The sequence below is a fragment of the Neurospora tetraspora genome (genome assembly GCF_033439725.1).
Source record: "Neurospora tetraspora strain CBS 560.94 chromosome Unknown B0H65scaffold_7, whole genome shotgun sequence".
In the NCBI taxonomy this organism is placed as follows: Eukaryota; Fungi; Ascomycota; class Sordariomycetes; order Sordariales; family Sordariaceae; genus Neurospora; species Neurospora tetraspora.
In genome coordinates, this window is record NW_026944389.1 from 430,759 (window position 1) to 456,125 (window position 25,367).

Sequence of the window (25,367 nt, forward strand, 5' to 3'; positions counted from 1 at the left end):
GGCAAAGTCCACGCTCCTGGACCTAACGACGAGGCTTCTAAGCGGCAAATCATCACCATAGCTGAGAGATTCCAAGGGCGGATGGCAACCCCCGGCGAAATTTCGTTGTCATTCTTTACAGCAGCGCCCCGTATCCTCGAGCCGCAGGTCAGGGCGGCGGAACGCTACAGCCAGCTAGACCGGCAAAAGTGTTAGTCTGCTGGCTCGGGTCCATAGAGGCGGGAATGCGAATGACACGGGCACGAATAATGATGTGGTTGGCCGACTGGACGTCAGGGAGCCCTTTCTGGCCTCAAAACTCCCCCTAAGTCGGTTGTGCCCCAGCTGGCGTCATCCTCCTCCTCCATCTCGTCCTTGTACGTATGTCAGGTGGACTCAGTCGGTGAAGATCACCACTTGGGTGACTTCGGGCCTGTTGATGTGGATAGTGGCAGCCTGAGCAGCTTGGAAGGCGAGGGTATAGGAGCTGTGAGGTTGATTTTCAAGTTGGTGAGGTGGGGGAAGACGCTAGTTGCATCTGGGGATAACTTTGGTCTTCGAAATGGCTTTGCATGCAAGATGGGTACTCAAGATGGGTTTTCAGCGCGGTGTCGAAGGCGTTTTTTCTGGTGCAAGCTGCCCAGAATTGGTTTTTATTTCTGTATTATCGTTTTCATGTTTCCCCTGTCGTTGCAGAGTGTAGATAACGTATCCCAGTGGGATATGCATAGAATGATAGCTCATAATCGGTTCCTTTGAGTTCTAGTTTCACTTCTTCTTGTCGATACAAATGTCTTCAGTGACTCCGTGGAGTTCTATGCATCGGGAACGAAGAGATAACCGAACACCTCCAGTGTATCAGTGGCCTCGTCTAGAAAAATATTGCTGACGTCTTGAAGACCTATGGCTTTGTCTCCTTCAACAGAGGAACTGTCGATGCCAGGCTATCAATATCAGACTGTCCATTACTGACAGTGCGCGTTGGGTGCCTCTCTCACGGCTCAATGCTATTCTCCTATCTTGTCGTGTACCTTCCGTCCGATTTTGGTTGATGTCCTTACCGGCACCTGACTTCGAACAGCAGGTGAAGGTTACCTCTAAGGGCCAATGCGGCAGGCACCGCGTTCTCCACACCCTTTTCCCCATTCACTTCCAAACGGCCACTTCAAAAGGCCCGATCCTTCGCTTGTCGTTTTCCCCAAAATATCACCGCCGGCTTTCGAAACCCAAACTCAAAACTGCCTTTATTGCAAAGTCGTATCAAATCTGTTTGCTTCATTGAACAGAGCAGCACCTTCCCATAGTCTTTTCGCCCAAAATCGTACGTATCTTCATCCGCGCACTCATCAAAGATCGTCCCGGCCAGTTCGATTCTTGTTTGACGCGTCTTGCTATCGCTACTCCCTCACGCCATAGTTGATCTATCCCTCAACGATTCTACAGAATGATTGATCACTTCGCGACAATTGATGGCTATGATGCCTTGTTTCTCAGGTAGGAAGCGGTATGTCTTGACTATTTACTTACTCGCGTCCCAGGCAAATGAATTCCGACAATCCACCTCCGCCCAAGCGGTACGTCCTGGGCCTGGAAGATTACTGGCGAAAGGTTATGGCAGCACGTGCCACTCGCGCCAGTGCGGGGCACGACATGGGCGGTATCCCCCTGACGGACGAGGACCGCCTGAGGCACGTCGAGGAAATGGTCGCGGCCTTCCGTAACATGGACGGCATTGTCGATTGCCAGGTCAACAATCCCCACATCCGGTTTGTCAAGGATGAACTTGACGATGAAAAGGCCCAAATGAAGGCGTGGGAGTTGTTGGTAAGGAGACCTCTCCGCATATTCCGCATTACCCACCCTTCATTGTCTTCCTGCACTCTTCACACAACTGGATGTCGTAAACTGTTCTAACATCGGTGCTGCCCAGGTGGAAACCGAAGTGGCCCAAGGTGATCACCGCGATACTCCCTCTGGAGTCGTGAGGGCGGAATTCAAAGACTTCAGGACCAGATGGAAGACGGTAGTTGCCCTCATGAGGGTGAGTCTGTCCCGTCCTCGATGTCGATTTTGCATCCAACAAGCTTACCTACTAACTCCCTATCCTCCGGTATAGGAGTGCAAGGCCGCCGTGTGCAACGCCTTCCAAGCTTCTATCGTCGAACGGTTTGTAAACAACCCAGTCACGGAATTGGACGTAAGTCAAAGGCATTATACAGCTCAATCAGCAAGACCTGTTCAATACTAATGATCCCATAGACGAAGCTGTCAAACTTGCACACGAACGCCCTTAAGACCACCAGGCAAAAGATTGCGACGGCCGTCGAGAAACATGGCTCCGCCTCTTTCGACAAAAATACTCGTGAACTCAAAGACAGCCAAGGCCAACTTATTGCAGTGTTCCCCAAGCCAGTCAAGCGCAAGGTGGCCGAAGTCTTGGGCCCCGAGCTTGCCAGACACGCCAAGGTGAAACGTGTAAGGCGCCCGAGACGGGCGCGGACGCAGGCCAGCAACGCGAACAACGCCAGCAACGCGAACAACTCCAGCAACGCGAACAACGCCAGCAACGCGAACAACGCCAGCAACGCGAACAACGCCAACAACGCGAACAACGCCAACAACTTTGTACACGACGACAACGGCGAGGACGTTGACAACGGCGAGGAGTCTGACAATAGCGATTACGGCGACCATAGCGATGATGACGAAGACAACAGCGACGAAGACGACAACAACAGCGATGATGACGATAACAACAGCGACGATGACGACAACAAAAATCACGGCGATAACTACTATGGTACCTCTAGTGAAGTTGGTGGTCAACCCGGCGCGGGTCCGTCAGCCCAGTATCAGCATCAGGGCTACACTGCTTCCATAGATTCCCAGAACTCCATTGATAATCATCAAGCTCACAATCACTCGATGAACTTACAAAGCTTCATTGCTCACCACCACGGCAATCACGTTGGTGGTCCAGCCGGCGTTGGTTCATCGGAGTCTCAACTCCAGGGACATCTAGGCCACCAGGCACATTTCCCGCTTCCGGATCAGGCTCCGTCCTTTGCTCCAGAGCACTTCATTTCTCGTCACCATGCCAACCAAGTCGGTGGACCTGCCGGCGTGGGCTCATCGAATCAGTCGCAACACCACGACCATGGAGTCCATGACGGCCAGTTCCCTGCCTCGGGTCAAGCTTGGGACCAGGAGTTTGGTCCTCAGCAGACCAACAACGCCCTAGGTGCCGGTCTTCAGGGGCCCCTTCCTGACGCCCCCCTTCCCAGTACCACCCTTCCTAACGACCCCCTTTCTAACAGGCCCCATCCAAATACCCCCCATCCCATTGCCCCCCCATCCCATTGCCCCCCATCTCAGTTCCACCCATCTCAATTCCCCCATCCCAATTCCCCCCATTCCAACAACCAGGATGACGGCCAACAGGCTGTCCCAGCTCCCGGCTTTCAGAACGAGGCATATCTTGACTACTTTGAGGTGGACGAGGATATTTACGAGATCTAAGGGGGATCTAGGCTATGAGGGACATTTCGTGGGCTTGTGGGATCAGAGGAGTCTGTTAGTTGCCCCGGGGCATTTTCGGATGGTTTTCTGCGCAGTTGGTGGACTGGGAGGGATGGCTTTAGTTACCTTACATACCCTACTGTGCTTTAGTTGCACTGGGGCATTCCAAGATGATTCTCGGCAGTATATAGTGGCTGAGAGGGATGGCTTTCGTTTAATACTTTGCTTTAGCCAGGCGTTCGGGGCATACCTCTAGGCTAGAGATACCCAGGTGGAGATGATCATTAGCCGTTCACTTGTATTTATAGAGGTCACCTTTTGACGAGACACCAAGAGGTAGCATTCCTTTTCACAGTTTCCATTTTTCTCCCTCGATGCCGCTATCAGTGACTGATGACGCGTTGGAGACACATGGCTCTCCCTCGGCCAACAAGAAGTGTACGAGCTGGTAGGCTCTAATATGTTGAGCAGAGAAGACGGCGACAACAACGAGCACCAGGCCAACCACGGACACCAGGCGATCAACGAGCATCAGGCCAACCACGGACACCAGGCGATCAACGAGCACCAGGTCATCAATGAGCACCAGGTCAACCACGGACAAGCGGACAACGAGCAAGTCTACCAGAGCAATGGCCAAAATGACGGCCAAGCTAACACTCCTGCTTACCATCAGCGTATGGAAGCTGCTCTCAAGGCCTTTGCTGCTCATCAGGCTCTCAATGCCAGTCATCACGGCAATAGAGTCGGTGGCCCAGCCGGCGTGGGCTCGTCTTCGGACTCTCAGCATCAGCACCATGGAGGTCATGAGGGCCAGATGCTTGCTCCGGGTTACGTTTTGGGTGACGAGTTGGATCCTGGTGCTCATGAGCCCCACGTAATGGCTGGTGTCCATGGCCGAATTCCCAACGACCAGTTTGCTCAATAGTCTGTCACAGCTCCCGGTCGCCAGCAGGGTGCCTACATAGACTACGTCTACCCGGGTAACAACTTTGTAGTAGACGAAGATCTCTACGAGATCTGAAGAGGGTGTGCGCCTTGGAAGATTGAGGGTCGGTATGGAGGAATCATTGTAGAATTATAGGTAGCATGAACCAAACATTGCTGTTGGCTTCTGTTTCTCTGCGTACATGGAGTTGTGCAGTGGTTTGTTTTTGGAGTCTAGGACTCGGTTTTGTGGTCTATCACCTCTTTCTAGTCTCTTCCTCATCCTCGTTTATTGCCTTATTAAAGCGTGGAGTAGTCTATAACTCGAGCGTCCCGGTCAATAAGTTGATGTGAGCTGTGTTGTTATTTGGAGGGAGTGGACGACGTGACGTTGTACGACGCTGTGTTCAGGGGCTTGCATCGCTAAGACAGGAGAAGTAAACATTTCTAAAGGGCATGTCCGGTGTATGCAATTGACACATTTGGTACCATAATTGCAGTTTGACACGAAGTTCTGTTGGGAGGCCTGATGCACTTTGATAGCACCTCAAGTAATCGTAATCCTTTGAGAAAGAATAAGGGGTCGTTAACCAGACAATGCATTTGAGAAAGGTGTTGTTCTGGCTTTTGTCCGTCATTGTCCAAAATGCCAAGCCGCCAAGCCATCACCAGATGTTGTGGTGCACAGACCACTCTCCTGCTCGAATGTTGTCGAGCATCGGCGATCAAAGTACAACCTCGATATGCCTCCGCCGTTGTCTTTTTCCATATGAGAGGTACATGAAGATGAATGGATGGTACGCTATCCACCACTAAATGCTTTTTAGAGCGACAAAAACCGTGGAGCGCCGACAAAGTTTAGGGAAAGAAGACAGCCATGGTTGTTGCCGGTTTTCGCCCTCCCACTAACAAAAACTGCAGCGGCTTCTCGCAATAACTGTTAGTGACCCGGTCGCCAAGACCACGGATTTTCAACTTTTTTTCGATTCGGGTCCAACAAACCTCATATTGGGCTTTATCGGCATCACTTGAGTAGGGACAGACCAAAAGGCAGTCTCATTCGATCGCGAACAAGGAAGGAAGACGTGGTTTGGTTCGTCGGTGGTGGTCTATCGAAGCGCACACGGTCGGTTTACACACGTGATGCGTCACGTGCAATCATTCAACGACATGTCATTAATGTTCTGGGGGACACTCAGCCATATTCGGCGCTTGTGGTATTATATTGTATGCAATTTTAGGTATTGAAGCTTTTCGTACGTCCTTATAGCTAACTCTTCTCTGAGTTTAACTACTTCCATCTTCGTTACCTGGTCATGGTGTTCGTGGTGGTCATCGCCTTTACTCGGCATTTCTGTACTTCGCAGCTTTAGGGACATGGGATGGTTGCTTCTGAGTTAGACGCCATCCCCACTCAGTCATTGTAGTATTACAGGTCTTGAGATCGTGGTTGGAACCATTGGGAGAAATTGATAGTTTGATTGGTCTGGTGGAAGAAAAGGCCAACCTCCAGCTAAATACCCCAAGAACGAAGACTTTGGTGGGGGACAACTTAGAGTGGATACAGTCTGCAGTAATTTTGAACAGGCCTGCAATTCTTCGTTTTGGCAGGCTCTTTTCAGGTTCTCATGCAGCGTCCATGCAAGTTGCTCCTGCCTGTCGCCCTCACAACTTCCAACCTTTGCCAAGACCCCGCCAAGCGCACGTCCCTTTTATATCCGCCGTCCACATTCCTCTTTCCATATTCCAACTCGCACACTCGAACTACTTCTCAAATTCTGCGTCGCTCTCTTCTTTTGGCGCAAACAACAATTTCCTGCAATCCTTTTCTGCCCGTCTACGCCAGCAACGGTACATCATTGCGCTTTGCATCCTACCTCGACATTCTCCGTCCAGCCTTCTTCTACCGCTACCCGCCGTGCTTTCTCCCTTGTCGTTAGCCGGCTAGCTGACGTCGAGGCTGCTACGCCCCTGCGACTGCGACACATTTACGAATTTCCGTCGCGGCAAACCAGCCTCTCCCTCCAGAGCCGGACCAAACTGCAGTAACAATCTCAGTAATTCTCGCTACCGCCATCATGGAACCAATCATGGAGATTGAAGACCTCGAGAACATCTTACACGATGCAAACGAACAACAAAGGGCAGTGTATTGGTTGATACTAGGTAAGCCCATGGATTGCACAATACTAACGCAAACCCCATTCGCCAATGCGCTGACCTCATGTTTTCAGATCGCGCCTTCGACTTCATTCGCCGGATGCAGATACAGCACGCGAAGTCGTCTTCAACACCACTGATGGTATTTCCTACCGTGAACGATTTCTTCGCGACACTACCCGCAGATGACCCTGCTACGCTGCCGATGTTGAACAACATGCAATTTACCATCGTCGGATACAAATGGATGGTGACACTCGCAAAGTCCAATGCGCTGATTCAGGGAATCACGTCCCTGGGTCAGACTAGGCCCATAGTCAACAGTCTCCAGGCTCTGCTCGACAAGACGAGTGAAGTGAGAGACTTCAAGGAAGAGGTGGCACCCAACCCTGTCGACGGCGAGGCATCCGACCCTGGCAACGGCGAGGCATCCAACCCTCCTGTCACTCGGATAATCAATCCTATCAGCACCGTGATCGATTTTCTCGCTGCCAGGGAGTGGTGTCGTCGCCGGGACTGTGTCGAGGCACGGGAAGCTTTTGGCCAGCAGAACGGCACAAATGACATCCCTCTGGACCAGGCCACCCAGAAAAAGTTGGCCGGACAGTTAAGTCTCGCCGCGATGAACGAAGTGGGAATGGTTGACAACTTGTACCACGGAAAACCGGGCAAGAAGAAACTCAACTACATCATCAAGCGCTTGCGGGAATTGCCGACATTGGCGGTGTCATTGCTAGGTTGGGAAGCTGTGTTCGACGCGATAGACAGCCATCTTGGCATTTCCCAAGTCCCCATCTACACGACAGATCTCGAGATTCAGCCCTATCGGCTTTTCACGGATCGATATGAGAAGATGAAGGAGCTGTTCAGCGTAAGTACCATATGTCGTGGATCCGCGGCATGAACACTGATTGGGGAATCTCGTACACTAACGCACGCATCCTTGGTTACAGAAATCCAAAGCATCGGTGATGAACACGTTCTCATCGCCATTCCTTGCTCGATTTGCCGGCGATCCAAAGGCCGAGGTCCAGGTAACTCTCCGCTCCAACTCACCCGTTCCAATTGGTCACACAGGGAGGCCTTTGTTATCCATCGTCACAAATGGAACATGAACTGACAGGTTGGGTTTCACAGACCAAGATTTCCAATCAATCCACCAACGCAAACCGAAGTGTTGTCCTCGTGATCGGAGCAGAAGAGCTGGCACAGCTGATCACCACCCGGAAGAATGAGCTGAAGCGAATCTTCGAAGAGGCGGCTTAGAAGGCCCGCCAGAACTTCCCTGCAGCCAGTCCGACATCCGACGACACTAACGAATCCCAAACCGAGGCCAATCCCAGTACCAGCAACAAGCGGCCGAGAGATGACGACACCACCAGCGATAGTGATCTGGATCTCGAGCATAGCATGCATCCCAACAAGAAAGCACGCGTGCAGAACCCGGAATCCGGAGAGCAAGCTGTGGAGTTGCCCGTGGGAGCAGCTTTCCACCCGGAGTCTCATCTCGAATAAGACGGTACTCATGAGCAGGAGGCAGATCACGACCCAAAGAATGTGGAGGTCCCTGGCTGGTTCGTGCAGTATTTTACGGGAGGAGAGCCAGCTCCTGGTTAGGGTGACGGCCCCACTGTCCCCGAGGCGGACCATGGCGACCTTTGAAGCGTCTTCGACATGACAGATCTTGTCAAGGTGTTGAATGACATTGTCCATCGCTTTCAACACCAAGGCTCGAAGCCAAAGACTGATGTCGATGACAAGATCAGTCAAGTCTGTGGGAACCTAGTAGTTCCAATGGCGAATTATCATTCAGGCTAGGGACTGAAAGAAGGCATGAGAAGAGTGGACGGTTGAGTTGGCATGGAGCAAAGTTGTCTCCGTTACATTGCGTTGATGGCTTCAAGATGATAGCTGATACAAGGGCTCATTCTGCGAGTCCCAACCGTGCCTACGAAGTCTTTCACGAATATGGGGTTTCGAGAGAGTTGTGCAAAGAGCGTACTTGGCCACAGCTCAGCCGGCGCCCCAGGCCTCCCAAAGTCGGCGGTTGTTCCTGTCCGGCTCGGGGATGTCGGTATCGAGGAACACATAAAGACCCTCCATCCTTAGGAGGTTTGTCATCTGTTCTCTATGAACTAATAGTACCTTCCATTGTTTGCGAAGGTAGTCCTTCGGTGGCAGCACCTATTTTCTTTCCTTTCCATAGCCATTGTTTGCATTCAAAGCCTTTTTCTCAATTCTGTTTCCTTGCTTCAACGTTATGTGTCTCTGTGATGGTACTTTCCTCATGCTGCCCAGTATATACCTACTTCATATTGTCTTATGTTTTCAATCTTCCCTAAACTCCTAACGCGAACCTATCTTGCGCAAGTGCCGTGCAAGAATGCGTAGCGCGAGGAGACCGTAAGGAGTGTCGCCCACGTATCAGGCGCTTGGAAACAGTGAACGGTGAGAGGATTCGAGCGGTGGTCAGATACCTCACGATAGCTACATCTACAATCTCGGGTGAACGGGAATAGAGGTCATGTATGTGCCCATACTGTGCTGAAGATCTTTGCTGACTGCGCATTGTCATCCAAGGGCAGCCGTTCCCATCACCCCAACCACCCTAACCACGCCAACCACCCTCATCACCCCCGTCACCCAAGGAACCAACCCCGCCACCGCCTCCCAAAATCACCAAAGAGGACTACGAGAAGTTCTATGCAGAGGCGCTGGCAAAAATGCAAGCCGACCCGAACTTACCCAATGAATATTACCGGCTATTTATGGACGTGAAAGTAGCAACCGAGGTGGCCGAGAATTTCCCTGCTTGGGAACACAAATTGAACTTCCTCAAGACTTCTGTTGGTAAGACCTATCAGGAGTTGGAAGTCGACAGGGATAAGTTGGAGCGAGAGCGTCTAGCCAGGGAGCGCACCCGCAGACGAGAGGAGGCCAGGAAGGCCGAGGAGCGCCACAAACAAATAGAAGAGGAGGAGGAGAAGATCAAGAAGGCGACTAAGGAGCATCGTCGTCGTGAAGAAGAGGCCAAGCAGGAAGAGGCGGCAAAGAAGGCAGAGGAAGCTGCTCGTGGCAAAACTTTCCTAGCCTCACAGACGACAGTTGCATACCTATCAACCCATCCTGCGAGCGGCTCTGCGCATGCACGGCGGTGATCCCACACGTCGCAATGGTCTTTCCTTTACAGCATGTTGTTGATCAGCGACCCTGTCGCCCTCTACCCGGTTGTCTTCCGTTGGTACACCTCCCACATCGCCCAGCTGCCTGCTTTTATAGCCATGATCGATGCTATTGCCGAGGCTTCTCGTGCCTCCAAGCAGCGCCACCACCAGGAGATCCTGCAGAAGGAGGCCGAAGAGCGTGTCAGCCTCCAGTCCCAGAGGACTCTCCAGAACAAGGTTATGCAGTGGAGGTCCGAGGCTGTGGTGTGACAGGTTCAAGGACAAGGAGCAGCTGTATGCCAACCACGACAAGGAGATGCTGAACATGGTCAACGACAACGGCATCATGAAGGCCCAGGTGCTTTCCCCGGGCTTCCAAGCGCCACCACACGAACCACCGATGGATACCTTACCGACATTGTCCTTTGAGGACAAGGTCCTCGTTAGCAACCTACCCAAGATCATGAAGAACGCCAACCCGGAGACCCGGGCTATATACTGGAAGATCATTGGTAAGAAGAACGCCATTGTTGTTCATGGAAGCCTCGTCATTTGTACCCTAACACATCTCCGCAGATGAGATGTTCCAATCTGTGCGCAACATTCAAGCGGAGTACGTCGGTCAAGACCCTTCCGAGAGCATGTATCCGCCAGTCAGTCACTACACCGCGACTATCAGTCATGCCGAGCATGTGTCTACTCTCGTGATGAAAAACACCGATTTCACCGACCGCACGAACCCACCTCAGACCGATGCCGATGGCGATGCCGGTCAGGGAAAGAAGCGGTCGAGAAATGACAATGACAGCATGGATGGCGACGATTACCTCGAGCGTCAGTCGCGTGCCCCCAAGAAGGCACGGCTGCAGCAAGGCGCCATCGTACAGCAGGCGGAATTTGCACCGCAAGAAGATTTCGAACAGCCAACCATCGTACAGCAGGCGGAATTGGCACAGCCAGGACACTTCGACCACCAAGACATGGAGCTACCCATGCCGGGATTTGCGCAGAAAGGGCAGTTCGACTACTAAGCTATAGAGCTAGCCTTGCAGGCAGCTGTTCCCTCAGAGTTTGCTCTCCAGCAAGGTGTTACTCAAAAGTAGGAGATAGCTTAGAACCCAAGTGAGGAGCACTTGGTCTGCTTCGCGCTAAATTTTTTGGCGGGAGGAGAGCCTTTTCCCGCTCAGGGTAACGGCTCTACTGCCTCTGAAGCGCCACATAGGGACCTTTGAAGTACTTGATATGATAGGTGTTGTTAATATGCTGAATAGCATTGTCCGTCGCTGACAGCGTCAAGGTTGGAAGTTAAAGACCGATGTCGATGACAAGATCAATCTTAGTTGTGGCAACCGACTGGTCCCAATAACGAGTGCATTTAAAGCCAGGGACAGAAAAAAGGAGGATATCAAAATGAGGAGGAAAGGAGGACGGTTGAGTTGGTGATGGAGAAAAGTTCTCTCTATGCCACTACGTCGATCGCTTTAAAGCTGATACCTGTCACCCGGGCTCCCTGTTCTCTATGAGTTCAAAGCTACATTGTTATCGAAGTAAGTCCTTCGGCGGTAGCAGAAGTTTTCTTCACTTTCAATAGTCATAGCTTGCTTTTAAAGGTCGCTTTTTTTTCAAATTTCTTTTCTTGGTTCAAAGATTTACGCCTGTGCTTGACGGTACACGTTTTGACGTTGCCCAGTACATATTTCACAATCGCCTTGCCTTATTTCTTTGGCGAGTCAAGTGGGTAGGGGCCCGTTCCCATGGAGAGAGATGGGGATGGAAATCACGGCGCCGTATCCGACCGAAGGGTTGATGCTGCTTACACCTGGGCTCGACAACAAGATCGTCGTCTACTTCCTTTATTTAAATCATAATAATACCAATCGTTGAAGACCGGCAACGGGCGGCCCAAAGTCAGGAGCTATTGCCGGCCCATTTGGCGTCACAATCTTTGGTGTCTTGCTGCTCGGCCTTCTGGCCTTCTGTCTTATCCGCCGCCGCCGCCTTGAACGCCAGGCAAATTTCTACTCCCACGTCCACCACTCTCACCACCAACCGCAGCTGCGCCAGCGTCCGCGCCAGCGACGGGCGTTTTTACCGTCCCGAGAACATACCCCTCGCCTTTCTCGGGAAGTCCAAGCAAACCAGGGGTGAACAAAACGAGACGGCAGGCGGAGGAAATGAAAGCGGCCCTGGCCAGATGGTCATCGAAGTTGTGCCGGCAGCTGAGGGGATGGGGTCCCGAGGTTGAGGGCTGTTCGTGTTAATCCTGGTTATTTGGCTTGACTCTACCTGAAGATGTTTATACACCGCCACTCTTTACTTCCTCCTGTGCGTCAGTTGGGACTCTTCTTTCTTGGTAGCTGCCGCAGTCTGCGTCATAAACGTGACTGTTCGATAGGATCTTGTCGTATAGACTTAGTGGTCTACAATCTTGATGTGATAGTCACTCAAATAATCACTTTCCTTGCGTTTTCCACCTTGACATCTCCGCTTCTTGCTTTTATTCGTGACTCAGTGATTCCGTGGGCTGCTTGAGTAGGTATGACGGTGACTCAGCTGACGCTCACCAGGTATAAATTCACTCTTGCTCCCCGGTTAGTCGCCGTCCTTCCCGAGGAACGTGAGCGCCAGCTACTATACCTGACCAGGGTCATCGGGGCGTCAGGATCAACCGGCAGGACGGTATGATCTCTTTGTATTTCTGAGCATGGGTCAAGACCGAATATGGTCACATCTCCACCCCTCACCATAACGGAGCTTGCCAGTGTCTCTATTTGGTTATCGGCCAATGCCCGTTCTCGGTCGTGACGCCATTTGCTCTCAGTTTCGCACACCCCACTCCATCCACTCACCCCCCTTCCTATTTGCAAGCCATACCCCTCCAGCAGGGCCACTGGGGCCTGAGGCCATGCTTCTGCCCCTCTTGCTCTCGTTCCGTTCTTGATCCTCTTCCTGTTCCAGATCACTACGGCCTCGCGAGCTCTGCCCTTTCGCCATTAATCACCTTCCAATCAACAACAAATCACCTTGCCTCCCAACAATCCGGTATGAGTGAGGGGTGTAACCAAACTCATCACTGCTTTCTATCACCATTTCCTGAGCTCTCTACCTTTCTTACCCCAATCTCTAGCTTTTCTACTTCTTGTCGTCTCCCCAGCATTCCCCCCTCGGGTGAAAAAATCCGTCCGTGGCGTCGGTTCCTGCCTCGGTCGGGAGCCGCTTGGGTAAGCGTGGCCCCTTCCTCGGCAGTCCCGTCCTCCACCTCGTCATTATCAAACTCAGCCTCATCGTCGACGCTGGTGAGAGCAACGCCAACGTCCCTACCCCTCTCGTCATCGCAGCCGGAAACCTCTGGCGGAAACTCATCGGCATCCAAGTATCCTGGATGGAGCGTCCGACCTAACGACAAGTAGTGCCCAGACATTCCTCTCATCATTCGTCGGAGCCAAGCGAGTCCGAGAAAGAACCGCCAGGGCAGTTCAAAGAAGAAAGAAAATCAGTCTTTCGAGAAAACCTACCCACACTCACCTCTAAAACTACACGCACCCACCCCCCATAGTAAACCCTTACCCTGACAGCCCGGGTCTCACAATGACAGCTGGTTTCGAAACTTCGGTTTTCCCTGCAAAATTTCCAGATCTCGAAAACGAAATATTCCAATGCAAAATTTCCACGTCGGAGTGCAAAATTTCGGAGCCCCGGCCGCTATAGTCGCTACCTCTAAGCAACAGCAACCGCCCGGGGACGGTAGCAGCGCCAAAATCCACCGATTGAACACCCACATTTGAAGGTGGTACACTACCTAACGGCCAAGGGAAAGTAACTACCCCAACGGGTATTTCTATTCTTCGTTTTTTCTTTCTTTTTTTCTCCTTATCTTTCTCACTTTCTTTCTTCTATTCCCTCTATTCCTTCTCGCTTCCTGATATACTTTTGGTCCTTTTCATTCTTTTTCCTTCATTAGTCATTCGGGCTTTAAAGGCCCTCGGAGACAAAAAAATACCATACGAAAACGTTGGTATTTTACGACAGTTGGCATGTGGGGAAGGGAGGGTGCGTGTAGTTTTAGGGGTGAGTGTGGGTAGGTTTTCTCTTTATTTCATGTTACGCCAAAACATGAGCGGATTCGGCACCACGGGCGTTCGACCCAGCAACGACGTCCACATAGAGGTAACCCCTCAATCCTTCGAGACTCTTGAGTGATTCCTCTGCCATCCACAAATCGCGTCGCGCCCGCACTCTTCATCAGGATCGCCTGATCACGGCATCTTTAATTCTTGCCTGTCTCTCGCTTGCCGGCAGCCACAGCCGGCTGCTCCCCAGCGCGGCGGCTATAGTGGACGAGGCCGTGGTGGTTCAGATAGTGGCGGTTATCGCTCTTCGTCCCATTCCGACTCCTACGGATATGGCCAACCCTCTACATACGGGCAACAGCCGCCCCCATGGAGGAACCTACGTAAGTTCCCATCTTTCCCCGAAGCCCATCCGTTTCGCGTACTTCCTGCCCTCTCGTTGTCACGGCCTCGCGGTACTCTTCGCAACATAAGAGACCACATTAACATAGTCCCCAGCGAAGAAGACCAACGAGAAGACAAATGCCACCCGCAACACTAAGAATGCTGTCGGGTGCAGAGTCCTCAGGGGAAGCCAGCAAGCCTTTACCCTTCGCACCAGCCACGTTCCTCAACGACCGAAGCCCACGAGCGCTGAGCTCCGAGCCATGCGACGCCGTGCTCTGGCTACCCGCGCCGCTTCTCCCTCTACTCTCGGCAAGTGGAAGCGGGCCGTGGACGATGTGTCCGGGAACCATGAACATCAGTTAGTGTTCAAGCGATTACGGAAGTAAAGCGGTTCGCTGGTGGGCAGTTACGCCGAGGACAGATCTACCGATGAAGTTGCGAGTCCCGAGAGCAGCAAGACTGAGGACCCCGAGGGCAATAAGACCGAGACTCCTGCCACCACTCCCGTTGGCGCCGCTCAAACATACATATCCGGCATGACTGTTGCCTTCGGCAAATACGACGAAGGCGCCGACGCGGACGGCCCCGACAACGGAGATCCCAACGATGCAGTGACACCCCCAATAATGAAGAGCTGGACGTCTACGAAGCCCTTCCTAGAAAATAGCTTCCTCGAGCTGAGGACATTCAGTCTTTGTCATTCGAGCGGATGCTGTTTACGTTTCTTCCTTTGTCTCCTGGGAACCGGGCACGAGGGCCCGTGTCTCCCAATTTTCCAAGGCGAGCCTAAGCGTGAAGCCACTCACCGTCACATCGCCACTCAATTTGTTGAAGACCCCAACGCTTCAAGCCTTTTCCAATGTTTCTTCATATGTGCCTTACAAATGCGGCGCGAAATCGCCCTGAAGCCGTCCAAGGTGTTGGCCAAAAGAAGCTCAACAAAATTGTTGGGACATGTTGTACGGATACATACGTACCTTATCAGGCACCAGCACCCCCTCCCGCGCCCTGTCAAACTTACGCAACTCACTACACGGGGCCCCGACCTACCTCCCGGCGACCAAGGTCCTGGGGAAGATCACCTAGTACTATAGATTTGACACCAACGCGACGAGGAATCTCGAACAAGTTGCCGGTCGAGGAGCTTTTGGTGGGCAACCGATTCAAGGCTAACGGCCGCCCACTGCTGAGACCCTGATTGGTATCGCACCGTTACGTAGTATAGAAGTCAAAGTTTAGTTGAAAGAGACGTTTTGTCCAATTTCTTTGTCCGCGGTCTCCTTGCTGTATGTACAAAATGCCATGGACCGTCATGTGTTTGAGCGTGGTTAGGATAATAGGATTCGACGTCACGGCGTATATTGTGCAGGTAATCGAGACGTCGACAATGCCTACCTCTAGAGGTAGTGAGTATGACAAAGACAGTCAACGAACAGCGCGTCCACTCTTCTGCCCCTCATTCGTGAAAGAGGTCCGTCAGTGTCTGTATTTGGTAGGCGGTCAAGGTCGGTGGACTGTTGCGCTGCTTTCTCCTATGGCACGTACCTTCCCTTTTCCTTGAACTCGTTTCCCGTTCGACAGAGTTGGCCCACTTTTCATCACCTCGATACTTCCCGATCGTTTGCTTCCCTCTCCCCGCACAAATGTCTTTTTATATTTTACTTTTGCTTGCCGGACGTGCTCCCTATGTCACAGGTCCTTTACTCGCACTTGGTCTTATTTTCCCCCGCCGACCTCACTTCCACATCAGAAACTTGCCAGCACAAAACGTCCCGCGTGCAAGCAAGATCCTGCTTACCTTACTTTACACCCCTCAATCAGCCTACACAACGCGCCAGTCCTCGGCGTCTATCTTTTGTCTTGTACGCGTTTTACATCGTCAATCTTGTCCTCTTCATCAGACACTACTCCCTTCCTGTAGGACACCGGCCTATCATAGACCCCAGCCCGTGAGTTTTTTCCATCCTTTTACCTTCGGTTCAACTGCGATGCGCATGAAGCTTCGCTTCTCAAATGCCCCTCATCATTGCTTTCACCTCCCCTTACCCTTCTTCAACATACCTTCCACCTTAACTTGACACTCGCTTTTCTAGTCCCGTGGTCCAGGGCCGTCTGCTAACTCAGGAATGTAGTGAGGTTCTCGGCATGGATATGCCCCAAGTCCTTGTCGCAAATATCCCGAAGATCATGAAAGACGCTCGTGGAAAAGACCACGAGAACGACTACTGGCAGATGCTAGGTAACTCAATAACATCGGGGAGCGCGCTTAAGAAGCCATTCAGCCTGCTAACGCTCCTGGTCACAGACGAGTTTTTCGCTTTCATGACCAGCCACCTACGCCGGTCTGTCCCAAACGTAGCACCAACGTGCCGGGGCTACCAGGTTGAGGATCGCGGCCTAAGTACAACACATGACCACGTCGACATTCCCGATTTCGCTACTTTCCACGACGCCCTTGCACAAGACCACCCTTTCCGGAGGCTCTACACGGCCCATTCATACTTCGCCGTCATCGCCTACGACTGGGTGCGACTCATGGCCGAGGCCGGCGCGATTGAGACGGCGGTGGCTTCCGTGGGCCAGTATCGGCCCATTATCCGGAACATCGCCCAGAACGGGCCCCTCAACCAGAACGTTCCCACCGAGACCGAGTATCTCGCAGTCAACGAGTGGTCCCGACGTCTGGAGGTCGAGCGCATCAAGGCGAGACACGGCTTCAATCAGCCACAGTTAGCCGATTACCCCGAGGACGCTGCATCCCAGCGCGCCCTTGTAGAAAAACTACAGGCCGCTGCGGTGAACGAGGCAGACATTATTGATAGGTTACAATATGCGAACGGGAGGATCAACCCGGTTATTAAGGAAAAGAGAGAGATGTGGTCTATGTCCCTGAGCATGTTTGGCTGGTCTGCGATGGTAAGTCAAGTGGTCTCCCCATGTTATAGGTGTAGAACTCCGCTAACAGTTTTCTTTTCACTACAGCGAACAATGCGAGACATGCAGCTGGGAATTCCAGGAGATGGCATCTCGATCTTCACCACGGACTTTGTCTACCACAAGTACGACTCGTTCATGGGACGTTTTAAGGACGTCAAGCAGTTATTTCGTGTAAACCCCCCCCCAAACGCTGGTTGACAGATCCCCTGTTTCTTCCCTTCGGACGGATCTTGTTCGCAGACAATGTCATCGCTCGACTAACACGGTTTCACAGAACTGCAAGACGGCGGTCACCAATACGCAGGACGCCCCCATACAGGTCCGTAATGCTGCAAATCCTGTTGAGGAGCTGAAGGTACGTCAATTAGTGGTGGTGGACACCGTAGGGAGAGCCCAAAAAAGACTTTCAGAGACCACACGATCCTATGTCGCGACATACTGACAAGGCGTGGCAACGCAGAGGAAACAAACAAACAAGAACACCAATGCTACAAGGAACCTCGAACAAGCTGCCGGTCGAAGGGCTTTGAGGGGCCAATCGAACCAAAACCAGCAGCCCCCCGCAGCTGACGGAGAGATGCCTCCACAGCCGAGCAAGGTCCAACTGCGAGCCATGCATCGCGAAGCGTTGGCCAGTCGTCCACTCCCACCTTCCTATCTGGGAAAACAGAAGCCTGCCGTGGACGATGTAGAGGGCTCAAAGGAGGATGACGATGTGCCTATAGTCAAGCGGGCGCTGACCGGAAGAGCCTTGTTAATCAAGAGTTCCGCCGGCCCAGTCCTCGATAAGGAGCCCTTCGACTACGGAGGTTCCGACGCCGACAACAACTCCAACGTCTATAACGACATGCAAGATGACGGCCACCTGGATCCCGACGTTGACCTGGACTCCGACGATAATCTAGGTTTCGACGACTGAGACTTCCATATGGACGACTTAATGCCCATCGAGGATTAAGACGTGTCCAGGTCGTCCAAGGTCCACGACGCCCTTCCTGGAAGAGGTACCGTCCGAATCTTTGTCATCCGAGCGGATGCTTCTCCCTTTGTTTCCTTTGTTGGCATTGGGTGGGACATCGGCTTCGCCAGTGTCTCCCAGTTCTCAAAGGTCTCTTTATTGTTCAACTATTCCCTTTGTCCAGACCACTCTGCCGCGGTACCAACATGAACCAAGGTGTTGACCACCAGAAGCCCAGCACAGCTGCTGGGACATATTGTACGGAAATCTATCAGCACTCCAAATACTGTGGAGCTGTACAATGGCTTTGTTCGAGTTCGCTACAAGCGCTAAAGATGTCGGTCGCTTCTCCGCCGCGGCGGCATGAGATGGCCCAAAAGACCACCGACAACTCCCGTCGGTTAAGAGAGGCCTCTAACCCTCCCGCTCTACCACACGGCGCTTGACCATAGGCACTTTCGTCAACCATGGGCAAGGCTAAGATGTCGGTCGCTTCTCCGGCGCGGCAGCACAAACCGAGGCAAGAGACCACGGACAACTGCCTTCCATCTAAAGGCGCCTCTCATCCTCCTGCGCAGCACGGCACTCGAGCATAAGCCCTTCCCTTTTGTTCTTCCGCTAGTCTCCCTGAGCCCTCCTACCCGAGACCCCCCGAGACCTACAGCTCAGAGCCGCCTCCAATACGTGGCCATCCCAACATATTGTCAGCCATCCCCTTTCCAAGCACGAATAAGCCAAGGTGGTGGCGCGATCTCGGCCCGGCCCGTCCCACCATCACGTCCAAGACGGAAGAGGTGTCGTTTATGCAGGAGCAGACCAGCCCAGTCAAGGACTCGGCCCCAATCAACAAACATGATGATGTTTCGGACAGCGAGAAAGCCATGGTGAACAGCACTGAAGAGACAGTTAAGGAGCAGGATCTAATGGAGGAGCATGTTCTGGCTCATGGCGCCAATCACTTTGGCCGCAACGATGGACCCCCCCTTCGGCGGCAACGGTGGACCGCCCCCGGCTTTGGTAGGCCAACCTTTTCACCAGTATACCCCGGTTCCTTCCCCGGCTCTTCTTACGGCTCCCTCCCCGGCTGCTTTCATAGCTCCCGAGCCTTTTGCGGACCGCCTCCGGCTTTGGTAGGCCAGCCGTTCGCCGCTCCCGCGCCTTTCCAAACGTCTGCGGAACATCCCTCAGCTTTCCCTTTGGGTTTCGAGCTTTGCGGTACTGGTCTTGCCTGTAACAACCCTGACGCCAAGGGCGAGAAGACCAAGGATCTTGTCTGGGCGGTACTTGGGAATAGTACTGGTCGACCGGCTGGGGTGTGTTCGCTGCCACCATCAATATCCTGCCGGGGACACATCATGTTCGCTTGCAAAGGCTGGCCACGCTCTGTCGTCCAAATAGCGCCTTGAACTCTAGGTCAATGTTATCCCCAGGTTAGGAAACCTATTACTAATAGTTGCACCTTTTCGGGTACGAACAATCAAGGTCTACTCCTACCAACCCACGCGGAGCTTACCAAAGCGGAACAGGAGTTGAACTACATGCTCATGCTAAAGAAATATCTTCGTGGTATCGGCGCACTGCATAGTATACTTGAAGCGGCTGGGTGCAGAAGCCGCCTATTGAGATGGACCAAGGATAAGTTTGCACTCGGGAGAGTTTCCAGTACAACGGCTTCAATACCGTAGCGGGAAAATGTGCTGGGGAACAAGCCCTCTTTAGCTTACTACGGCTTATAGGACCTGTGATTCCAACAAGCCCTGTTGATTTTAACAAGCCCTGTTGATTCTATAAGCCTTATTGGGCTGAGGGAGACATCTGATTGGTCAATCCGGGTGTCCGCTATAGACGGTCGCTAAAGGTCCCAAGTTTAGCGTACTGCTTCAGTGCCTTCGACAATTCCACGGTGACGATACTTCTTTCCCAAAGTTCATTTCCCCCTAGAAACTCAACTACCCTATATCAAAGGAAAGAACGACGCCCGCTTTCAATCAAATGGGCCAGTGGCTCAATGGTTCTTATATTTGCTCTTTTCTTCAGACTGCCAGTTCGATCCCGCTGGTGGTCGTCTTTTTTCGGTCGCGCGAAAAACTTCGCGCGGAAGTGCGAATGCCCTCATCCGGACTTTGAAGCCAAAGTGTTAGACTACTTGAAAGACTACTTGAAAGACTACTAGAAAGACTACTAACCAAAGACACCTATAATGGCCTCCAGATGGTCCTTATAGGGGTCTTTAGCTTTTACTATTTTGTACCCAAATCCGACCAATCAAAGGCCTCCCTCAACTCAATAAGGGTTATTAAGTCAACAGGGCCTATTTCATATATACGCCCTAGATATACAACAACGCCTATTGCCCTCAACAAGCCCTGTTACGCTCCTTATATTCCCGCTGCGGTACCCACAACCCCCTTCATGTTGTGACTGTGGTGGCAGCCGCGGTGGCTACCAGGGCGACGGTGGCTACCAGGGCGGAGGTGACCACCAAGGAAAGTATTCCCCGATTGGGGCCAGAGTTATTTCCCTTTCATCGTTTCCAAGGTTCATTTCTGTTTCTTTTCTACAGCTTCTAATGCATGCGCATTATGGGATGGATGTCACATTACATTATTTCTGTGCGTATATTACTGGGCGCTACAGACTAGGACTTGAAACAAATTTCCAGATTGTTAGGATTAACTAGAGGTAGTACTACACAGTCTTTAACCACATTCCAATAACACAAACCTCCCACTGCTTTCGTGATTTGCGCTTTGCTTAGCTACCCCCTTGAAGACAAGTGGCGAGTAACAAATTTCCATTTTTTCTCCTTCTCGTTGAGCATCATCAGCTATTTTGAAAGGTAGTAATCGGCCATAACCGAATGTTGGATGTGGAGAATGGTAGAGGTATATACCGTACCAACGATGCGAGCACATCCCTAGGGGGCCTGCCACAATACCTACTACTCATCGCTGAAAGGCTGTTTGCCACTTAGCAAGTAGTTATATTGAGGAATTCTAATTGAACTAGAAGAATAGAAAGAAAGGAAAGGAGGCGAAAACGCTTATTTTTAGGTGCTCAACTCGAATAAGGATATATTGCTTAAGAGAGGCCACCACGCTTTACACCCGGCAGGTGTCGAGTATATTATGGAGTTTTGGTCTTCACGAAGGCTTGCGTAGAACAAAACCACGGCTCTAGATGGCCGAAGTCAATCTAATAGTTCGTCGGGAACATAGCACCACTTCCTATTATAATCCTCTAGAAGCCGGTTTCCTCCCTTGAAAATGCGTTTGGGTCGGCGAGGTCTATACTCGCAAAGCTCATGGACGGTGCCGGCGGCCTAGGGTGGTGCTAGTTGGGATACCACCAACCCACGCTGTCTTTAGCGATCCCTTCGGTGTCGACAGCAGACACGGAGCGGGATTGGGGACCGTTCGCCAGTATCAAGATACCCTAAGAGCCGTTTACACGCGGACTACGCGTCGCTATCAGGGCGGTAGCGTCAGGTTTGGATCCCGATAAGACTTCATCCCATGTGTTGGGTTGTCAAGTTCTGCCGGCCGGGCTTATCCACTACGGTAAAGGGTGTTTTGGGTTTGCCCCTCGTCCATCTGGTCCGCTTCCTCTTCCTAGGTACTTTTTGTCCTCCAACAAATTTTGTTCTGATCGCTCAACTTTGCAAAAACAATATACTACCGTCAACGTAATAAGCAAAACTCTTTGCTAACAGCTTTCCTATACCGCGCGACCTGTAAACCTCCAACTCCTCCCGCTCACTATCACCAGGAAACAGCAGCAGCAAAGCCAGCCGTCCTCTGCGTCCCTCCGACGTCGCTTACCACCGAAAACTCGCCTCTACCTCCCAACCGACAGCCCAATCTTGGTTGTTGCTGGGAAATCATCTTCGTATTGCGGAAGGCTCAACGTACCAATGCACTTTTACCCCAAAGGCCATTACGACGACAATTGGTTCATACCGTGATCAACTTACCGGTGGTCTCTTCGAACAACCTCCAACAAAATGGAACAACCGGTCAACGTGGATCCAGAACTTTTCGGTATGAGTATTCAACAGCTTTACGAGCATCCTCTACCTATCAACATAGGTCCTGAAGCTCTCAACGCCAACCCGCAACCTCCCAACGCCAATCAACAACCTGTTAACTTGGAGCTTCAACCTGCCAATTTCAATCAGATCAATCCTCAGGCTCCTAGCGTCAATCCCCAGCCTTTGAATATGGAGCCTCAACCTGCCAACTTTAATCCTCAGTGGCAGCAGCCCAATTTCGATCATCAGCCTCCCAACTTGGAGCCTCAACCATTGCAGTAAGTCACCACCTTCTGGTTCTTGATTCACTGATTACAATGAGACTACGGCGTTATGTGCCATAGTCACCTTACATTCTCCTCTTCATTCCCTTTGATTGCTACCGAATTCTTCCACAATGTTGCCACGTCGTAGGGAACTTCGCTACTACACGGCATTTCTTGCGCCCAAGGCCCCCACCAGAACTTCCTCTCCACGCAACTCTTCATTCGTCTTCTCAGATAATAACCTGATGTGTATTATAGGCCACTAGTCGAAGTCCAGCAAGACCGGGCTGACAGGCTTCCTCGCCTGGACGAGATGTTGAGTGAAGTTGCAGGAACCGACCTGCACGAGACGTACTGGAAGATTGTCGGTACGTTAAACTTGATCTAGTGCCCGTCAGCACTGCTCCGAATTTGATCTAACATCGGCCTCATAGACCATATCTACTACTTTGTCCGTAACGCCCTGTGGGATGCCATTCCCCAACAAGCACCCCTGAGGAGGAATGTCCAACCACCGCCAATCATTCCGCCGACTACGAACCCAGATCCTCCGACCTGGGAGGTGTACATCAACTCGATTCTTGCAAAGCCGATGGATCGTTTCAGCCCCATCTTCTGGGAAAACCTCCAGTTCGCATCCGACGCGTACTCCTGGGTACGAATAATGGCCAAGCTCGGCGCCCTTGAGCAAGCCATTGCGAACCTGGCACAAACCCGCCCCGGAATATCCGAACTCGGGGCCAAACTGGCGGCGCATGAGAAGGCCGGAGTGCAGTGGGACGCCAGCAAACATGGCCATGTCGACCAGACAATCGATGAGTTGGACTTGAAGAACGAGGTCGTTTTCCTTGCAGTTGACGAGTGGGGACGACGTTATCGAACGTGTCAGCTTCGACAGCAGCACGGGTTCTCCCAGCAGCGTGTCGCCGACATCCCGAAGCAGCCGGCGGAGGAGACAGAATCTGTGCTGCAGCTGATGGATGCGGCCGTTGATGAAGGGGACATGATTGAGGATGACCAGACCAGCAGAGGAAGCTATATCATCAAGAAGAAGAGCCACATGTCGCTCTTGAACCTCCAGATCATGGGCTGGGAGGAACTGGTGAGTTGTGATTCTAGAAGCGTAGCAATGGACACTGTTACTGACACTAGCACAGAGAGGCTCGAGGGCTGTCCACTTGGTCAGTCCGCACATCTCGCCTTTTTGCCTTGACTTCGGTTTCAAGGCTTACGACACCTTCATGGCTCGGTTTGAGGATGTCAAGCATCTCTTCACGGTAGGTAACCTGCGTCCACTCCAAGCTGTGAAACTAGGGTTACTGCCTCAACCAAACATCAGACATACCTTACAGATGCTAACATTTCTTCCTTGCCCCTAGAGATCCAAAGCGGTCATCACCAACATGGTGAAGTGCCCCATCGTCTTTCGTTTTGCGGGAAAGCCGCATGTCGAGTTATCCGTAAGTTTACCGTTCACTTGGGCCACCGCAAAGAGCCAGCGTCGGTCATGGTACACGAACTAACAACGCGGGAACAACAGACGAAGGTGACGAACGACGGCACAAATACCAGACGACAGGGGCGCATTGCCTTTGCCGCGGCGGCAATGGCCCGCCAGGAGAGACAAGAGGCGGCCAGAAAGGCCAAGCTGCAGGCAAAGCTGGTCGCTTGGCGAGAGGAACGGGCGCTCTTGCCCCCGCCATTCCTAAAGAGAAAGCGCGATGAGGGTGTAGGTAAACTGCCACGACGAGTGCGCCTCCTGCCAGCCTCTGGGGACAGTATCTTTCTTCATCCGTACAACACCGCGGCGCCGGAGTCAGGTTCGGACTGATTTGAGATCAGTCAACAGCGAAAGATTATGCACCGAGTCAATAGCACGGCGTTCTGCCGACAACTGACCAGGACAGAGGGCCGAAGATATCTACTCCTGCAGAGGTCTGAAGGGTGAAAGGAAACAAGGGCGATTCACGACGCATGGAAGGCATCGAGTCCTACCAACAGTCGAGGAGGCAACAGGAAAGGAGAGCAATCTCGAGTGGTTCCCTAACCGGCATAGAGAAGACGACGAAGTGTCCAAGGAACCACAGAGGAAAGAAGAAGTAGTAGCGAGGATGGCTTATTTGCATCGGAAAGCGGGTTTAGAGTTTAGACCAATGGTCCAAGCGAGGAGTTTTGCGTATGGGGTGATACCTCTTTGCCTCGGTTTTTCTCCTTTCGGTGGAGGACCTTACTTGGCTTTTGCTTTTATTCAAGCAAGGTCTCGTCATTAGCAAAACACGGCTCATTCCTCAGAGAATACCGGTAGGTAGCGGCTGTTTTACATAGTACATTAGTGAAACACTTACAAGTACTATTGCCTTGTGCCTGACTGTCTTCCCAGTGACAATTCCTCCGTCATCTATTATACATGCAAGAAACGACACAATAAACATCCATAACAACTACATACATGTTGTCTATGTCTTCTACCATACATGTAGGTACCTAAAACCCACCTCACATTCGCCGTCCACAAATATGCGCCATGGGTTCATACAGCAATCCATGGACGAGAAGTTATTTCGAACCTAATGGGCGGATAGTTCGTTCAGCAATCGATGAACCAAAAGTTCGTACAGCTCCCGGCAGAAACCATTGTCCAAATGGACAGTATAGTGCCCGGTGTCGTTGGAACAGGCCTTCACGAGGTCTATTGGGCTATTCTAGGTAAGCAAGGGAGAAGAAGTTGCTAAGTGATTCTTTATTGGAAATACGTCTCGTATTAATAAATTCTGAATTTCTACTGTAGACGACTTCATCCCATGTGCGGAGGTTGTCGAGCTCTGCCGGCCGGGCTTATCCACTGCTGTGAAGGGTGTTTTGGGTCTGCCCCTCGTCTGGCCCGCTTACTTTTTGTCCTCCGACAAATTTTGTTCTGATCGCTCAACATTGCAGAAACAACAACCATCACCGCGATCGCAAAATCTCTTC

General features: G+C 51.9%; 6 protein-coding genes across 6 annotated transcripts; all 6 read left to right on the plus strand.

The window, feature by feature from the left end:
- Positions 1 to 1,521: 1,521 nt before the first annotated feature.
- B0H65DRAFT_433678 (uncharacterized protein) lies at positions 1,522 to 3,498 on the plus strand (the record flags this gene model as incomplete). The annotated part of the gene is made up of 5 exons (XM_062825085.1): positions 1,522 to 1,876; positions 1,923 to 2,020; positions 2,096 to 2,176; positions 2,239 to 2,793; positions 3,055 to 3,498. 5 exons carry the CDS (start codon positions 1,522 to 1,524, stop codon positions 3,496 to 3,498), a joined length of 1,533 nt encoding a protein of 510 aa, XP_062678152.1.
- Positions 3,499 to 6,503: 3,005 nt separating this feature from the next.
- Positions 6,504 to 8,100, plus strand: B0H65DRAFT_551575 (uncharacterized protein; the record flags this gene model as incomplete). Its single annotated transcript, XM_062829821.1, has 4 exons — positions 6,504 to 6,591; positions 6,660 to 7,456; positions 7,539 to 7,619; positions 7,918 to 8,100. The coding sequence occupies 4 exons, from the start codon at positions 6,504 to 6,506 to the stop codon at positions 8,098 to 8,100; spliced, it is 1,149 nt and encodes a 382-aa protein (XP_062678153.1).
- Positions 8,101 to 9,353: 1,253 nt separating this feature from the next.
- Positions 9,354 to 10,780, plus strand: B0H65DRAFT_445081 (uncharacterized protein; the record flags this gene model as incomplete). The annotated part of the gene is made up of 4 exons (XM_062825714.1): positions 9,354 to 9,739; positions 9,776 to 10,000; positions 10,023 to 10,261; positions 10,326 to 10,780. 4 exons carry the CDS (start codon positions 9,354 to 9,356, stop codon positions 10,778 to 10,780), a joined length of 1,305 nt encoding a protein of 434 aa, XP_062678154.1.
- A 3,082-nt stretch (positions 10,781 to 13,862) lies between these two features.
- Positions 13,863 to 18,062, plus strand: B0H65DRAFT_551577 (uncharacterized protein; the record flags this gene model as incomplete). Its single annotated transcript, XM_062829822.1, has 9 exons — positions 13,863 to 13,916; positions 13,996 to 14,202; positions 14,311 to 14,564; positions 14,628 to 14,846; positions 16,339 to 16,445; positions 16,512 to 17,122; positions 17,189 to 17,314; positions 17,418 to 17,498; positions 17,604 to 18,062. The coding sequence occupies 9 exons, from the start codon at positions 13,863 to 13,865 to the stop codon at positions 18,060 to 18,062; spliced, it is 2,118 nt and encodes a 705-aa protein (XP_062678155.1).
- A 506-nt stretch (positions 18,063 to 18,568) lies between these two features.
- On the plus strand, positions 18,569 to 19,514 carry B0H65DRAFT_551578 (uncharacterized protein; the record flags this gene model as incomplete). Its single annotated transcript, XM_062829823.1, has 3 exons — positions 18,569 to 18,585; positions 18,724 to 19,381; positions 19,500 to 19,514. 3 exons carry the CDS (start codon positions 18,569 to 18,571, stop codon positions 19,512 to 19,514), a joined length of 690 nt encoding a protein of 229 aa, XP_062678156.1.
- A 2,590-nt stretch (positions 19,515 to 22,104) lies between these two features.
- On the plus strand, positions 22,105 to 24,338 carry B0H65DRAFT_551579 (uncharacterized protein; the record flags this gene model as incomplete). Its single annotated transcript, XM_062829824.1, has 7 exons — positions 22,105 to 22,409; positions 22,656 to 22,765; positions 22,832 to 23,499; positions 23,555 to 23,674; positions 23,777 to 23,857; positions 23,938 to 24,126; positions 24,300 to 24,338. 7 exons carry the CDS (start codon positions 22,105 to 22,107, stop codon positions 24,336 to 24,338), a joined length of 1,512 nt encoding a protein of 503 aa, XP_062678157.1.
- Between the last annotated feature and the right edge of the window lie 1,029 nt (positions 24,339 to 25,367).